This window comes from Lagenorhynchus albirostris, chromosome 11, assembly GCF_949774975.1.
Source record: "Lagenorhynchus albirostris chromosome 11, mLagAlb1.1, whole genome shotgun sequence".
Classification (NCBI taxonomy): Eukaryota; Metazoa; Chordata; class Mammalia; order Artiodactyla; family Delphinidae; genus Lagenorhynchus; species Lagenorhynchus albirostris.
This window is the reverse complement of record NC_083105.1, coordinates 67200891-67219650: the sequence shown is the minus strand read 5'-3', so window position 1 is coordinate 67219650 and position 18760 is coordinate 67200891. Positions and strand designations below refer to the sequence as shown.

Here is an 18760-nt window from a genome sequence, read left to right as displayed (position 1 = left end):
AAATGGAGGGAAAAAAGAAAGCAAACATCATCTTTAACCCCACTACTCAGAGACAGTTACAGTTAATACATGGGTGTATAGTCTTTTCTTTAAACCTGTATACACACACACACAAGCAATATTAGGTGATTAAAATATTGTTTTGTAATCTGTTTTTCCCTTTAACAATGAATCATGGCCATTTTTATCAATCATCATTCTTCTACAATACTTTCAACGGCTGCATAGGATTTTATTATATAAATTTGCTACGACTGATTTTAGCAGTCCCCTTTTGTCATCAAAATATATAACGAGAGGACTTTTAGGGCAGTGAAACTATTCTGCAGTTAAATATCATTATACGTTTTTCAAAACACATAGAATGCACAACACCGAGAGTGAGCTCTGATGTAAACTATGGATTTTAGGTGATAATGGTGTGTCACTGTAGATTCTTTCATTGTAACAAACGTACCATTTTTGTGTGAGATGTTGATAGGAAGGGAGGTCGTGTACATGTGGAGGCGGGAGGCATATGGGAACTCTCTGTACCTTCTGCTCAACTGTGCTGTGAACCCAAAACTGCTCGAAAAAATAGTCAAGTGTATTATGATGAGCATCCTTGTATGTAACTCTGTTTGCATATTCCTGACTATTTCCTTAAGATAAATTCCAGTAAGTGGAATTGTCTGCTCAAAAGGTATGCTCATTTAACAACTTGTTTGTGTTACCGAATACCCCTCCAGAAAGTTTATGGTAAGTTACACCCCTAAGAGAGTACACTTGAGTTGATTTCTCATCCCTGACTCAACACTGTCCATATCATATTTCACTCCACACCTCCATTTACCCCATCCTCAAAATAATGCTATCGAAACATTATTGGATATTTCCATCAAAAAATCCCCATTTTCTTAACCACTATATAGTACCAAGTTCACTCTGTTTTTTGACCACCAGCTAGCTGCATCTCTGAGAAAATGTATGCCATGCTAAGTTGTCTTTATTTAAAATAAAGAAATTCCCACATGGATCCCAGATGTTGACCATTTAATGCAAGAAGGTGTTTCCTCATTATACAAACATGGTATGTGTCCTAAATATTGGCATTGTTTCATTTATGAATCACTTAAAATAACTACATCACAAAAAACAATGGTTCACGTGTGAGTCATAAATTAAACAATGCCAATTTTTTGATGTGCACCACATTTGTATAATAAGGAAACACCTTGGATTAAATGGTCAACATCTGGAATCCATGTGAGGGCTTTAAAAAATTAGTGCTACATTTTCTTAAATTGTCCCATTGTAGAAAGAAATCTAAAATGGAGGCAATTTTTACAAAAATTTCCCTGCTCCAAATATCCTTGCAAGTAGTGCATTGCTTGGTTGGTACAAAAGCCTAAGTCAAAGCAATATAGTCAAGTTCCATTACAGGGAATGCCATAGGAGTCTAAGTCTTCTGTTTTCATTTATTTTAGATCTTATGCTGTGATACTGAGGAACACAGTTGTAGTGGATTGAATAGTGGTTCCCAAAAAAGATACGTCTATGTCCTAACTCCTAAAACCTGTGACTATGAACTTATTTGGGAAAAAAGGGCCTTTGCAGATACAATTAAGGATCTTTACATGTGATATTCCTGGACTTCAGCTCTAAATCCAGTGACAGGTGTCCTGGATAAAAGAAAGAAAGAAAAGAAGAAAAAAAGAAATAAAAGAAAGGCAGCGGGAAGTTTGTGACATAAACACATAGGAGAGAAAAACATAAGAAGTCAGAAGTAGAGACTGGAGTCACACAGCCCAAACCAAGAATTTCTAGAGGCACCACCAGAAGCTGAAGAGGGGGCTTCCTAAAACCTTCTGAGAGACCAAGGCCCTGCTGACATCTTAATTTTAAATTTTTAGCCTCCACAACTCTAAGAGAATAAACTTCTGTTATTTTAAGCCACACAGTTTATGGTAACTTGTTATGGTAGCCCTAGACAACCACCATGGAAATTCGTTGTAATAGGATTAGATTTACATTATGAATTGGTTATGACACGCACTTTTTTCAAATTTAACATGCTTGATATTTTGACTTTTGATTAGCATCAAGCACTTAATGGTTCTATTTTGGGTTTAGATAACATTCAAGGCTCTCTTTTAACCTTGGAATGTCCTGATCCCAAAAGATTCTCTCCATAATTTCTGTTGTTCAAGCACATTTGAGAGAATATCCATAGAGTTGTGAGAGCTGGGGAATTCTAGACTGGACAGGCAAAACAGCCTTATCAACGAAACCTTCAAAATGGTGACACACATCAGATACCCATTAGCTTACTGGACCTCTGCCCACATTGTGAACAAAAATATGTACCTGAAAAAGCTAACTAATGTATTAATGTGACCATAAAGCACAATTAAAGAGAGGTAGACTATTACCCTACACTAGTTATGTTTGCTGCTGGCTACGTACTGAAATCCACGTGTACACACTCCCTTGGATTTTGAATGGATGGGGGATGTTTTGATAAATTTCATGGTGGATTTTTGGAAGAGGCTCTCCAGTTAGTATATTTGATATTCCTTGATATTCAACACCACTGAAAGTATAAGCCCAAACTTCCTCAATTTTCATTCTACATCTAGCGTTTGCTGGGCTTTCATTTAGTTAAAAGAAATAACAAGCATCAGATTGTTTTTCTTAAGTAAATTTTTGGTACAGGAGCCCAAGATCATTCTTCCCATGACCTACCATCTCCTGGCCCCATCCCCTGGTCCACCTCAAGAAATGAAGGAGTTACAAAGAAATAATATTATGCAGCTGTCATAACCAGTTTAAGGAATTTTTAATGGCATGGGAAAATATTCTCTATAAAGTTGAGTAAAAAAAACCAGAGGATAAACTAGATATACACTAGGATCCAAATTTGTTTAGACATACACATTTACATACACATACATTCAAAAGTGAAAAATTTTCACAAGAGCTAAACTGGCTATCTCCAGATGGCAGAATTACACATGAATTTTTCTTTGTTAGCTACATTTTCAAGTGTTTCTTAATAATGAGCATGTATAGCTTTTATAACCAAAAATACTAATGTAATGGAACCCAACTAACAGCTGGAAGCTAAGAACCATCTTTGGGGGGGGCTAGTACGTTGTCCTTAAGGTATTTGCTTATTTAAGAACTGGTTTATAAAGGATATAAATTAATTCTCCAAGATTTTCCCTATATAATCAAGAATACGCATCATCCTGATTTCCTCCCACTTGTGTTATTTGCTTTTTCTTCGCTCTTACCACTCACCATGGTTGCAAGTTGATCTGAGGCTGGGAAGGTAGAAAGATGAAAGTAGAGGTTAGGGTGCACTATGAACAAAAAAGTCACTATATTCTTTCCTTAGACTCTTTCTGACTCCTCTTGGGACCAATTGTGGCCTAAATGGAGGGGAGAGAGCACAGAAAATCAGCAATGCCAAATAGCTTGTATTTTTCTGAAAAATGGAGCACTCAATAATCACCCCCCCCAATCCACCACCACCACTGCAAATGGATAGATAGGGTTTTGGAGGATGTTAGATTATTTTTTACCCCAAATTTACTGGATCCAGTCACTGGTAACACGGAATATTTCAGAAATAGTTTGGCAAGAAGACTAGATCATAAGTTCCTTAAGGGCACGGACCATGCTCTCCCTCATATTTGTTTACATAGAGCCTAGGACAGTGCCTGACACATAATGCTTAAGAAGTGTTGAGATCCAGAAAGAAAAAATATTTTTGTGGATTTCAAAAGAGTGCAGAGGCAGTGTCTAACAAGCTCACAAGCGCAGTGGAATGAGCTTTGTTTTATTAAAGGCCAGCGGAACCTGACGAAATCACTGGTCATCAAGGGATCGGTGGTGGAGCAAGCTGGGGAGTATGTACCTTTGCAAAAGATGCATCAGAATGGGGAATGAAGGGGGCCAGAAAGAACACGTGTGGTTTATATTTAATTATGCTTTTATATTTGAAAAGTGAAAAGAAGTATATGTATGATTCTAAGGGGGTGGAGTGGGAGGTGTGGGTGCTGAAGAGTATTATGAGGTATATGCCAAATCTGTGCACATACCCAAAACTGGTTGGAAGGTATGGCATGTTCAAGGGTATGGATTTTTAAAGGCTGTGAACCACCAGACTGAATAATTAGGTTCCCCATTCAAACCACTTCATTACTAAGAAAACAGAGTTGCCTTTTAAACATCGGTGATCATGGCCTCACTGTCTCCAGATCCAGTGACCATTCCAAACCTGGTTATATACTTCCAACCCTTCATACTTAGCGTTATAAAATATTTTCCTGTATAAACGCTGAAGGATGGTGTTCACCATTTTTTCCCTTCTCTTCCACCTAAGATTAATTAGACAATGTCCTTTCAAAAATTTTAAACACTTTTGCCTGCAGGCTTATATGGTCCTGGTGCTTTCTAGAGTAGTGTTAGTCTGGAAAGCAGACAGAAAACATACTCCTATGTGATCACTCGGAGCAAAGGAGTCTGCATTTAGAAAACAGAGGGAAATACACGTGTAAGAACACTGTAGGTGGAGGCGGCGTTGGTAAAGCACAGGTTAAAGGGGAAAAGAGACCCTTGTCAATTAGAATATGAAGCTCAGCACTTCTCTCCAACAATCTGGGTAAATGACGGCAAAATCAAGGCACAGCAAGCATATGCCCGTGGACCATGTGCGTGTTTGTGTGTGTTTCCTAAGTACCCCTAATATATTCATCCAAGATGTACTTTTCCTAAGCCTTTAACACACTCTGAGGTAGAAACCAATTAAAAAATGTATCTGTGGGCTTCCCTGGTGGCGCGGTAGTTGCGAGTCCGCCTGCCGATGCGGGGCACACGGGTTCATGCCTCGGTCCGGGAAGATCCCACATGCCGCGGAGCGGCTGGGCCCGTGAGCCATGGCCGCTGAGCCTGCGCGTCCGGAGCCTGTGCCCCGCAACGGGAAAGGCCACAACAGTGAGAGGCCCGCGTACCACAAAAAAAAAAAAAAAAAAAAAAGTATCTGTGTATACGATTATCAGGCCAATCATACAGAGAGAAGCCTCTGCTGAGTCTCAGAGCTCGAGATGAAACCCTGGGGGAAGATCATTTAAGCACCAAGTAGCTCACTTCTAAAGCCTGGGTAATCGGATGGCCAAGACGCATGTTTCTCTCATTTGATTTTTAAATTATTCTCAAGAAACATTGACCATAGATAAGCACTCTATGATTTCTAGCAACAAGTGATAGAAAAATACACTTCCATTTCATAAACACTCCTGAGTGACTCTTCTCTACAGAGACTTCAAAGTTGAAGACTTTTGTGATTCTTTACTTTCCCCAAACTTCAAAATTAATAGAGAAGATACTGAAGAGAAAATCATTCCCCACGTAAGAGATTATAAAGTACAACGTGCTTCTGAATTTCTTTAATAAATTTCTCTGCAATCCTCAAAATGTATGTCTTACAATGCATCTGAGAGCTGGGTGAATACATTCACAGTGGTAGACACCCCCGCATGGTTGGTTAGATTTCAAGAGCTGAAACTTGACTGCCAGGGGTCAAATCCCATTTATTACCCTCAGTACCTTGGGCCAATCACCCTGACCATACTGGTCTGGTTCCCTTGTCTGAGTAACAAGAATCCTAATAGTAATAGAGTCCCTACACTTCATAGGGTTATTGTCACGAGGATTAAATGAGTTAATCCACATTAAAGGCTTATTAGCAGTCTCCAGCACACAGAAAGGACCTGATAAATGTAAATGAGGTTAACATTATACAAAGAAAAGAAACCGTATTATAAATCATTTTAAGACAGGTTTTAAAATTTAAATTGCTGTCAGCAGATCCCTGCCTCTGCTTCCCACAAAGAGGGACTGAGACAATCTTCTTCTGAGATGATTTTTGATCTTGTGATAAAGACATAAGCTAGCATACACCCAATCAAGTCCCATTCATACAAAACAATTCCCTGGTGTTGACAAAAAACATTATCATCTGAAATATTACCTTTGCTAAAACTCTAAACCCCCAAAGTCTATAGCTAAGAACGTAAGCAAATTAGAAGCTACTCTCTTTATGCAGCCTTCTCACTAACAAAATTCCACATCATGAACTTCTACTAATGTTTCTTGTCCACAGATTAATAACAACCTAGTTCAAAACCACATCATTTCCTTTTTCTGCCTCATTTCCTTCAAAGTGAAACATAATTTTTTCTTGGACCTGGAATAAAAAATTCTAGATGAACTAAGCAAATCGTTACCAGAAATGCAATTTTATAATAATACTATTTCAGAGTACTCAAGAAACATAAAACATCTGTGGTGATGTTTTTGTTAATACATAAAAATAACCTAATATATACTGCATACCACCTAGATGGAAAATTGAGTCTATAACTAAAAGTGCAAACAGAAATCACTATAGATCCCATCAGTATCGGGTTTTGAAGCCCAGTTGGGAACATTTTAAGAACTGTGACACTTCTTTAAGTCTTGGTTGGAGGTCACAAACTGCTTGGCACAGATGTTTTCTTTGGCCAACACAGTATTTCAAAATTATTAAACTCAAATATCTTTACGTGAGTCATGCCCTCTATTTACCTGACAGGCCCTTAAAGGCGTTTTATTTGGCAGACCCTGGTTAAGACCCATCCTTACAGAAAAGAGATCAAATGATAATCATTAGTTAAATGGGTCCCTCCCTCACTGATAGCCTGATAAAGTCCAGAGCCTTGGAAATTAAAGGTACTAACAGTTACATTCAGAAATTCTTCTAGTTGCTTGTTGGATTAATTTTAAATACATACTTTCAGTGCATGTATCTAATAGTGGCTCATTTGATTAGGATCTCTGAGCTGAGTTGTTAAAAATCACTTACATCTGGATACTGAAAGAAACCAGAAAGTAGAGAGTTTTTTAAAAATGTTCTTTTGATATGAAAATTTGTACTGAAGTCCAAATTTCACATAATTTTCAAAAAATTAAAAACATTCAGTCATCGTTGGTTTTTCTTCATATAAAAGGAAGTGAATTTGCTCAATGCACTATTTAGAGAGAAACTAATTTCTACTAATGTATTTTGATGAATATTTTTATATATACACATAGAGACACACGCATATATACACATATTCAGAGTAAGGACTGAGCTGACCATTATTCTCGTTCTTTTCAGTTCCATCGTACTTTCTGGGAGATTCTGTTCCACTTACAAATTAAGTCTGAGTCTAGGACCCACATAAGAGAACACTGGAGAGGTTTCCTAAAACATTAGTCCATGCTTCACTCCAAAGGTGTTAGGTTTTAGGCACTGATGAGACACAAGCTAGCAGGCTTAAGAGTCCAAACGTTAATAGTTAACTGTTCTTTACGTTAACGTGGCAGAATGCTTCCATTCACACTGAGCCAGTAAGTACACCCTTGTCTCTGGCATCCTCTTCAGAACACAAATATAAGGCACCTTGCAGTGACTTTGCTTCTGGGGCCAGTGCCCCTGGACTCTCCAGGATTAGTCTCTCTGATGGTTCTGGTGAATTCTCCCTCCATCTTGGACTCGAGTGCTGTTGGGAGATTTCCCAGAGTGAAGGACATGGAGAAGGGAAACCCAGAGCAGATCTTGAGAGGGGGTCCTCTTGAAGAACTACTTCTTGGATACACCTGTTGGAAAGCACTTCCTTTTCTTTGGAATTCCGCCATTTCATCCTTCTGTTCTGAAACCAGATTTTCACCTATTGATAAAGTAATTGGACAAAATGATCACTTACATCACGTTACTTCACTTCAGCATTTTAAACTGTAATTTCTTCCACTGTGCCTTCCATAGGATACCTTATCCTGAGAGCCAGCCTAGCAAAGTCCTTGTGGCTTTTTACTTCAGAAGTATCTGAGAAATTACTTTAGTACAGCATCTCCACACACTTATGAAACAAAACAACTGTGGTAAGCTGCTGACATCCTGAAAGTCAGACATCTTTCAAGACTGATTTAACTCTCTTCGATATTTTAAAATCTCATTTAGTCTGTGCTAAATTATTTATCCAAAGGAAATGTTATTGACTAGTAATAGCATCTGAGTGTTTACTTTGTGCCAGGTGTCAGGCCAGGCACTCATCGTGGATTATACAATTTGATCCTCACAAGGACTGCAAGAAGTCCTTATTTCACACATAAGAAAACTGAGGTTCAACGCAATGAACCAGTTCAAGGTCACATAGCTAGTAAAACAGAAGCATTTAGACTAGAATCCGTGACAGTCCCACTCCAGCGCTGAGGCTCTTATAAACATTCAGACCTCATCAGAAACTTCTGGAGACTCAATTAAGATTACATTTTATAATGCTTGGATAAATTGCAGGCTTTATACAATTTTTAAGTTCGAGTACTTCCAGGATTTATCAAACTCGAAGAATAAGGCTCAATAAATAACAATTGATTGTAATTAACCTAAAAGTGCTTATGATGGTAGTTTCTAATTTGAGCCGTAACTTCCCCCACCCCACTTGAGTCTCTCTTTACTACTAACCTCCCTCTGACTGTGTCGTCAACTGTGCCTGAGCAGGAAACTTCACAACTGGTTTCCTGCTAGCCAATCACATTGCTTTCCTGTGCATTACACTGCACCCTTTTTTAGTAGTTTTCTATTTTTAGAACAAAAACTGGAAAATTTTTACCTAAAGAAGTAATTATTAAAGTGTACCAACCAGATATTTCTCCCAATGAAGTAAAAAATTCTACCTGAGATGGTCTTTCCAGATTGGCAAAACAATTCTTTCATTCTTTCAATGTGATGGGCAATGTCCAAAATGGCTACAAAAGAAACCTACCACAGGCAGCTGAGTCCGAAAGACTGCCATCTCAGTTGTAATCCTGTGATTCAGGCTTTTCACAAGAAACCAGTCCTAATGCATACATAGCAGAGCATTTGCTTCTGTTCACAAACTCATTTATTATTTGCAGTAGGCATTTACTCCCAGAATGCCTGCCAACTATTTCTAATGGGTTTTCACCAAGACAGTTATTTGTTGCCATTAGTGATTTTTGTCTTTCTCATCACATTAATTATTTTCTTCTCCTCTTAGCTTTTCTGTATATCCAGAAATTTTTTGAGTAATATCTCAATTTAAAAAAATCATGAAAGGAGTTTCTTCATAATCAGTGGCATTGGGACAAATGTACATATTTGGGAAAAATCATAAAATAAAATTTCTACCTCTCAACAAATACAAAAACAAATTCCAGATGGATTAAACAGCTAAACATAAATACAAAACTATAAAAATTCTAGAAGAAAATATAGAGATGATCATTACAGTCTTGGGGAGATGAATGTTTTCTTAAGCATGACATAAAAAAATAAGGCTACAAAGGGAAAACTAGATCTGACTACATTAAAAAAAGAGAAGTTTTTGTACAAATAAAGATGCCACAAGCATATGAAAAAGCCACAAACTACCCAAAAGAATTAAAAGCAGGGACTCAAGGAGATATTTGTACACACAATGCTCACAGTAGCATTATTCATATTAGTCAAAAGGTGGAAGCAACCCAAGTGACCACTGATGGATGAATGAATAAACAAAATGTGGTATATACATACAACTGAATATTATTCAGTCTCAAAAAGGAAGGAAATTCTGACACATGCTACACCATGGATGAAACTTGAAGACATTATGCCTCGTGAGATATTCCAGTCACAGAAGGACAAATACAGTATGATTCCACTTGTATGAGGTGCCTGGAGTAGTCAAATTCACAGAGACAGAAAGTAGAATGGTGGTTGCCTGATGCCTGCGGGGAGGGAGGAATGGGGAGTCATTGTTTAACGGGTGCAGAGTTTCAGTTTCGAGAAATGAAAAATGTTCTGGAGAGGGATGGTGTGACAGTTGCATAACAAGGTGAATGCACTTAATGCCACTGAATCGTACACTTCAAAAAGGTTAAAATGGTAAGTTTTATGTTATGTGTATTTTACCACAATAAAAAAAAGCCACAAACTTGGAGGGGATTTTTGTGGGAGCTGTTAACAGGAAAATGTTACAAACCATAATATTCCAAATATTTTGATTAACAGCCAAAGTAATTGCTGCATATCTATCAACAAAAAGACAATAGAAAAATAAATGGTGCAGCCATGAAAAGGTTAAATTCAGATGAAAAATGACCAGTAAAGTGATTAAAAGCTTCCCGAGTTCTGATAATTAGGAAAAAAATAACAGATACAACTGCCCATGAGGTTGGCAACATTTTCAAAAATTTAAATAGTGGAGGGATTGCAAAAAAAGGACTACTTATTAGTAAGAGTAAAATTTGATATAATTCAATATCTTGATACAATATTTGGAAAGGAATTTTTAAATTGATCACAACTTAAAATGTACATACACTTTAACTTATAAATCCGACTCCTAGTTCCCTATCTTACAGAAATATTTTTAAAGTGCATAAAGATATGCAACAGTAAAAACTAGGAAGTAACTTAAAGCTGAGGATGGCTAAGTGAATTACAGTATATCCATGTCATGGTCTGCTCTGAGACACTCACTAAAAAAGAATGAAGTAAATGTGTATGCAGACATGGAAGGATGTATCCCATGCCATTTGAGTGGGGGAAGAAAAAGCAAAGGGCAAAACAATACTCACTGCCAGCAGCATTAATCCTAATAGCCCCCAAATGGGAACAATCCAAACACCCACCATTAGAATGGATAAACCCTGGTATACCATGTAATACACACAGCAATGAATGTAAACGAGCTACTGCTACAACACAGCCACGTGGATGAATCTCGCAAACACATGGTAAGTGAAAGAAGCCATATACCAAAGAAGATGTACTGAGTGATCCTATCTATATAAAGCACAAAAACAGGCAAAACTAATCTATGCTGTTCAAAGTTCGGAAGGAGAAGGTAGTGACCGGGAGGGGGCAGGCAGGGGGCTCCTGGCCCGGTGGCAATGTTCTACCTCTTGAGCTGTGTGCTGGTTACACAAGTGATTTGTATTATCCTTCAGAAGATGTTAAAATAGATGCAGAGTGTGATGCCATTTTTATTTAAAATTATATACACGATTCTAGGTCTCAGCTTCTTCATTTGTAAAACAGAAATAGCAGAAGTAGCTACTTTTATTATCTGTAAATAACATCAAATGTAAGGGCACATAGTAGTCATTATGAAAGTATCTGTGTTTTTATGTTTGTGCATATATGACACACATATAAGTTTATTTTAAAAATAATACATGATATGCCAATAAACTCAAACAAGAGCCATACATAAATGACAGTAGTAACCAGGGAGTTGGATTGGAAAGGGAACAGATATGTTTTCATTTTTAACTTTACCAATCTCCCTTTTGTTTGAATTTACCGTAATAAATACCATGTAGTAACTGTATAATTAGATACAGTGTACATGCAAATAAGAAAACGTTAAATTACTTCCAAGCTGTTCGCCAAATTCAATAAGGCAAAAAGCATTCATTCCTGAGGCACTTGAATTTTAAAAACTATATAATCGACTATGTAAAACTATGTGCCTATGGATAACAACTGGGAGATAACATACAAATATGGAAACAGTTCGTTATCTCAGAGTGGAAATATTATGGTCATGGCCTCATAAATAGTCCTTAATAGGCTTGCTGCATTCCCTTTTCAACAGTTCCTTTTAAAGAAGATGCTATGTACTATCACGGATTTTCACACTTTCCCAGAGCACTGTCAGATCAATCCCAGCCACTTTTGATCTTTTAACACCTACCTCAAGTTCCAACTCAACCAGAATCCCCCAGCCTCCCAAACCTGCACACTTTCTCCCCTCTGACTCTGCTGTGTCTTATCCATACTAATGCCATGCAGGCCAGGCCCACTGAGCCCCCCACGTGATCCTCTCTCAGGCCCAGCAATTCCTCTGAGGATCAGGTAATTCCCATCACTAGACTCCCTAGGGGTATAGGAACCAGTCCTATGACCATCCTTTCCAGAGATGGGGATTAGTGTAAGGCTCCAGAGAGATACATAAGTTCTAGGAGAACCACTGATCTAGCTCGATTATTTGGCAGTATATCTAACCTACCAGGGGCTGTTTCCTATATTAATGTCTTATATTGTTATCTAACCGTTCATGAGGTTCTGCTTTGTTTTCCCAGTTGGTTGTATAAATTCCTGGGGTCCAAGGAGTGTTATCTTAATCAGTATTTATCAATATTCCCTCTTACCTAGCACAGTGTCTTACGCACAATAGACCACCAAGATATATCTATTGATTTGTCTGTCACAGACACAAAATTGCTCTGTAACATAGACAGAATTCCTATATTTGTCCCTGTTTTTAAAGTGAGAAACTGAGGCACAGAGCAGTCAATTAAGGTTATGGGCTCATTAGTCCCACACACGAGGAAAACACAGACTGGCTGATCTAGGTCAATTATCCTCTACCACACCTCGTACTGCTTCCTACGACTATAAAAAGTCGGGGGACAGGGGGACAGATCACTTCCCTAGGGAAAGGAAGCAAGGTTAAGAAGGGTTTCATCCAAAAATAACTAGTTTAATAACATCCAAAGTTAGAAACCAGGTCATTTGTATTGAGGGAAGTACAGTAGAGCATGGTGGTTAACACAGAGCCTCTGCTAGCCCTTCAGGGCCTTTATGCTGATTCAAAGATTCCAGGTGGAAGGAGCCTTGCACCTGGAAAGTCAGTTTGACAAGCAGAGTACCTGCTGCATTTCAGTTGCTGCCATCCCTCTTAGCCAAATGGCCTTGTGCAGTGAACATCCTGCACAACTGTACATGGTGGCTCCAGGTTAAAGAGAATGCAAACTCCAGAGTCAGATTGCCTGGAGTGGGAGCCCAGTTCCAAAGCAGCTCCACTTTGTGACACTGGACCTCTGTTTACCTCTCTACATTTCCTCATCTAGAAAATGGGGATATTTCATATGGTGATTATAATAGGGATTAAATAGGAAAATGCTAGTGCCTTATACTGTTAATTATTTATAAGTAGGCCAATCTTTAAATGGAGTATGCTGCACTTCCCAAAAGGCTAGAAAGTCTCTTTCAAAATTATATGAAATATCATTGTACAAGAAAGGTTTGTAAAGGTTGCAAATGTGAAACTACTTGACTGTACTTGACATAAACCCACAGTGCAAAATAATGAAATCTATTAAGAGGTATTTATGAGTCACTCATTCATGCCTTGATTTTGGACTGGAAATGAAGAAAAAGACAGGAAAATTGGTTCCTGCTTTTGAAGGCAATTATGTAACCTGTTTCTCTGAAAACAGAGCAAACAATGTAATAATGTAAATGCCACAAGCCTTCGCTTTTCTCTTCATTTGGGAAGAATTAATCAGGCGAAAACCTAGACCTCTTCAGCAAAGGGACCGATTTCCAAATAGGAATTGTGACATATATTTCCACCCAACTAAAAAATTATGCAAGTCGTTTCAATAATGCTTCAGGGTCCAGTGCTATGCCTACTACAACAAATAGTTACCAAATGAATGGATATCATTGGATTCCTTCAGAAATCAGGAGCAGTAGATATCTTCCTGCTCATTAGTACCTGTGATTCCTTTAGTCCCAAGTTGACGGCAAGTTTCTTTCGGTCTGTTTTGCTGATATATTTCTGCTTCTGAAACATTTTCTCCAGAGCCTTTCTCTGGTCCTCAGAAAAGACAGCTCTTCTTAAAATACCCCTCCGAGCTTTGGAATTAGATTCCTGTGTCAGAAGAGGCAGCACACTCTCTTCTCCTAGAGGGGAGAAAAGATACAAAAAGCCCCATTAGCTGTAGGGAGAATTCCATCTGTCTTTTCCACGACAATATCCTCCTTCTCTGTACCATGGCCAAATTATCTCATCTCTGAACTCTGCACATTTAGAGAGCTTCTTAACCTTTTTTTGGTCATGGACTCCACTGAGAATCTGATAAATGCTCTTTGCTCCCCATTGGGAAAAAAAAGTACATATGCTTGCCTTCCCAATTTTGCATGCCATGTCAGAAAGTCCATGGTCCCAGGTTACAAAGCTCCAATGCAGAACTAGTAGGTGGTTTAAATACTTAATTTTCCTCTAATTCTTCACTTATTTATTCATTCATTCATTGTCTCAAACTGTTGAACACTTACCATATGCCAGGCACTCCTCTCAATACTACACACTGAGAAATAAGACATATGTTTTATCGTACTCATTACCTATAAAATCAAGTGGGAGGCATTTATTGAACCAGCATCACAAGTATGATGAAGTATTCCTAAGAAGAGGGTGCACCGGGAGCACAAAACGATGGGCTTAATCTTCATCTGGGATGTCAGGGAAAGCTTGCAAGAGTCAGAGATGTTTAAACTGAGAAGGAAGGTTTGGAAGACCTCCAATCACCCCCTCCCTGATTCAGTTGATCATCAACTCCTTCAGGGAAGAGACATTTACTACTTTTTCTGCCTTTCTGCAGCTAGCACAACACTGGTTCCCACCCTCTGTGAGTTTCATTCATCATTCACTATTCATTTATTCAGCTTCCAAGCTGTGGCAGGAGGAATAATGTCCTTTCCAAAGATGCCCATGTCCTAATCCCCAGAGCCTGTGAACATATTACATTATATGGCAAGGGGTAATTAAGGTTGCAAATGGAATTACAGTTGCTAATCAGCTGAACTTGAGGTTAGGAGAGTATCCTGGAGTATCCACGTAGGCCCAATGTAATCACAAGGGTCCTTATAAGTGGAAGAGGGAGACCAAGAAAGGAAGTCATAGTGATAGTTTTGAAGATGCTACACTTCTTCCTTTGAAGATGGAGGAAGGGGCCATGAACCAAGAAATGCCCTAGAAACTGGAAAGGCGAGGAAACAGATTCTCCCCTAGAGCCTCCAGAAGAAATGTAGTCCTGCTGACACACTGATTTTAGTTCACTGAGACCCATTTCAGGCTTCTGACCTCTATAACTGTACGATAATAAGCTTGTATTAAGACATGAGGTTTGTGGACATTTGTTACAGCAGCAAGAGGACACTAATACACTGGGTATCTGCTGAGGAAACCAGACAAACGGCACGTGGTCCCCACCCTCAAGGAGTTCACCTTCTCATGGGAGGACCAATACATGAACGTCACTCCAGAATACAGGCACCAGAGGAGCAGGGACTCCAGTTCACGACTGTATCTGGTATGCATTTGGGTGTTTGATAATTATTTCTAAATAAAAAAGCAAATGCATGTCTTAAGTCCTGAAATAGAATGATCCCTCCAGTGCTCTGGCATCACAAAAAAGGAAGTGATGAGCTCGAGAAAATAGTTAGGTTGAGTCAAGTCTAAAAGGACAATTCAGCTCCAGAGAGAAAGAACCAAGGCCAATCCAGGCAGAGTGACTAGCATGTCTCAAAGCACTGAAGCACAAAGGAATAAAGTCTCTCCAAGGAAAAGTAAGCAGTCTGCAAGGCCTTGGAAGGGCATGAAACAGAGGGTGCAAGCTGGCAACCGTATCCAGCCTGCAGACGGGCTTTGTTTAGCGTGTTGGTTAAAAATTCTGAGTTAGTTGTTCACATTTAATAACTGGGAGGTTTCATATGAAGTCCAGGTTTCCAATATCTCTTCAAAGGTAACCACACTAGGCTCACCTTCCCATAAAGCAGAGATCTACCATAGTGAGTGGCAGGTGCCCTCTTTAGATGGAGCATGTGGTCCCCAGTTTGCCATAGCCTCACCTAACTTGCTTTTTTTTTTTTTTTTTTTTTTTTGCAGTAGACGGGCCTCTCACTGTTGTGGCCTCTCCCGTTGCGGAGCACAGGCTCCGGACGCGCAGGCTCAGTGGCCATGGCTCACGGGCCCAGCCGCTCCGCGGCCTGTGGGATCCTCCCGGACTGGGGCACGAACCCGTGTCCCCTGCATCGGCAGGTGGACTCCCAACTACTGCGCCACCAGGGAAGCCCTAACTTTCTTCTTATCTGACAGGCTGTTGAAGACATCTAGACCTCTGGCACAGAGATTATGGAGTGGAATCGAGCCAGACCATAGAGGACTACAAGGGTTTGGAACATTACCCAATAGTTAGTGAAGACCAATAGAATATGTTTAAGCAGGGTGTGACATGATAATAATAAACCTACACTGAGCACTTCCTCTGCACTCATACTTACTATGTTAAGTCGCTGACATGCATTATTTCATTTAATCCTCCCAACCTACCTATGCCATGAATGCTACTATTATTCTTCCCATTTCACAGATGAATAAAAAGAAGCTTAGGTAGCTTACGGAACTTTGTCCAAGGTCACATGGCTAGGGCTTCAAACCCAGGAATACTGATTCCAAAACAAATGCTCTTAACCCTACAGTGGACTGACACAATCTGACTTGTATTTTAGAAGAAAAATGTCAATAAGCGGATAAATCTCGTCAATTTTACCTCTGTAATATAATAGCTTCCCTTCCTATTTGTTTAAAAGATTGTAAATATCTCCCAGCTAGTCTCTCAGCTCTGGGTTGTGCCTCATTCTGATTCATCCTGACATTCCCAGAACTACTGGCCTCTCCCTCTTTCTTCCAGGTCTGTAACACCTGCATCTCCGTAAAAATGCCAGAGCCCCTGGGATGTAATCAAGCCCAGTTCTTTACAAAAGTCTACTTTTACTGATGCCCTTCCCATTCATCCTCTCATGGGATCTTGGTTAATTCTCCATCTACAGAACCAATTATTTTTGCCTCTCTCACACCGAGGTCATAGCTGGAAGTCAGGCTTTGGCACCTGGATTCACTATTTCTTAGAGATTTGAATCGTTTTATGCAATATTTGTCAGTAATAAAAATAGTATAAACATCTCAATATGTTCATATCTTTCTAAATACTTTTCTTCTCTGAACTATCCTTTGTATAGAGACCATGGAATTGGCCCTTCTGCACTATTTCAGATCACAGATTCATCTCGTGAGACGGTGTCTCTCTAGGAAGCCTCAGGACAAAAGTCTCTGGAGGATGGAAGAACTGGGTTTGGATCTCAGCACTTGGAGTGAGTTACTCTTTCAGTTTATTTTACAGAGTTTCTTTAAGGATTTGATGAAATAGCACAAAACATTTCCAGTGCCTAGCCCACATTAAGGATCCCTCAAATCTATTTCACTTGCCCCTGTTGAATTTCATTTTATTCTTATCAGAATCATATGCCACAGACATCCTCTGTACGGATGAAGAAGTGTTCAGAGCAGTTAAGTTCCAAAGCAGCACAAAGGACACAGATCTCAGTGGTAGCAAGACCTTCTAAATCCAAATTCTTGGCTCCTTTCTATGCTTCCCCACACTCTTTCTTGATGGGTCAAGAATGGGAAGAAAGAAACATTTATAAACATAGCCAGAGCTCCTGTCTGTGTCTATGGGCTTCTGCTCCCTGTCCTGGGTCAGTCTGTGAGCCTGGACCATATAGCATCTCCTATACAACCTGGCAACAGTGTCCTCAGATTCCAGCATCCCCTTCTCACTTCCTATTTTGATCTGGAATTCTTAATTTGTAACTGTATACAATCTACCATTATTAAAGCCACATGTACTAAAAATTAGGAAAGAAGCTTAAATATCCAAAGTTAAAGAAATGCATAAGCACATTATGCTATATCTACTAGGTGAAATTGTAAAGAACCACTAAAGATGATGACTAGGAAGATGAGGCAGCAGCAAAACAAACAAACAAACAAAAAACATTATAATACGTATGATATTTAAGATACATACTCTGCTCACAGCTAAGTAAAAATGCAGAGAAAAAAGACTGAAAGGCAAAAATACCCCACTAAGATAGGATACTGTTGCAGAGTTATGGACAAATAATTCACCTCCACTCTACATTTTAAGTCTGGCTCAGTTTTCTAAGGAAAACAAGCAAACGTTGTAGTAACCTTTTGGGGAGTAATCTGGCCAAGTGATTGAGTCGTCGCTGAGTGACACCTGAAAATGAATCCTCTCCATCCTTCACAGATGCTCACAGTTGATAAGGAGAGGTCCGAGAAGAACAGAGACAGCCAAGGTACAAGTGAGATAAACACCCGCAGACCACCACATAGGAAGCCTTTAAGCACCAGATAAGAAGCCACTTAGTCTTGGAGGCCAAGAGAGTGAGTCCTGAGAGAGAAGAGCTGCCAGAAGACTACCAATTCCTCTTTCTGGCCATCTTGACATAGGTGGGCAGAGAGAGGGACTGATATTTGCAGACGCATGAGTGGGGTGAGGACGAGTGTGAAACGCGGTTAATCTAGGAATCTCACACAGTTTGGAACTTCCAGACTGCAGGGGATGAGCGGGAAGAACACAGGACATTAGCTGGGAGGTAGATTAGGGCCAGGGGTGACTGAAACAAATCTAAGGGATAATTTGCCACAGAGGAAAGCCTTTCAAGGACTTGACCAACTTAGTATTTTAGAAAGGCCAATACTTTTTGAGCTAATACAACCTTTTACTTTTTTAAATAATTTTATTTTGTTCTTATTGAAGTATAGTTGATTTACAATGTTGTGTTAGTTTCAGGTGTACAGCACAGTGATTCAGTTTTATATATATAGTCTTTTTCAGATTCTTTTCCCTGATAGGTTATTACAAACTACTGAGTATATATAGTTCCCTGTGCTATACAGTAGGTCCTTGTGGGTTATCTATTTTATAATACAACTTTTTAAATCTGTATAGAAATACAAACAAATTTTTGGACCAATAAAGCTAGTTTAAAAAAAAAAATCTGCCTACATTTTTTTCTAAGCCG

At 39.1% G+C, this 18760-nt stretch overlaps 1 protein-coding gene across 1 annotated transcript in view; it reads right to left on the bottom strand.

Annotated features, from left to right (window-relative positions):
• Positions 1 to 7184: 7184 nt before the first annotated feature.
• The window catches only part of DBX2 (developing brain homeobox 2), a 39219-nt gene continuing 27643 nt past the window's right edge, over positions 7185 to 18760 (bottom strand). The window contains exons 3-4 of the mRNA XM_060165593.1: positions 13584 to 13771; positions 7185 to 7739 (exon numbers count right to left, since the gene is read on the bottom strand). Of these exons, the coding sequence (XP_060021576.1) occupies positions 7407 to 7739; positions 13584 to 13771 (521 nt within the window). The 3' untranslated portion in view covers positions 7185 to 7406. The remainder of the gene's footprint in view (positions 7740 to 13583; positions 13772 to 18760) is intronic.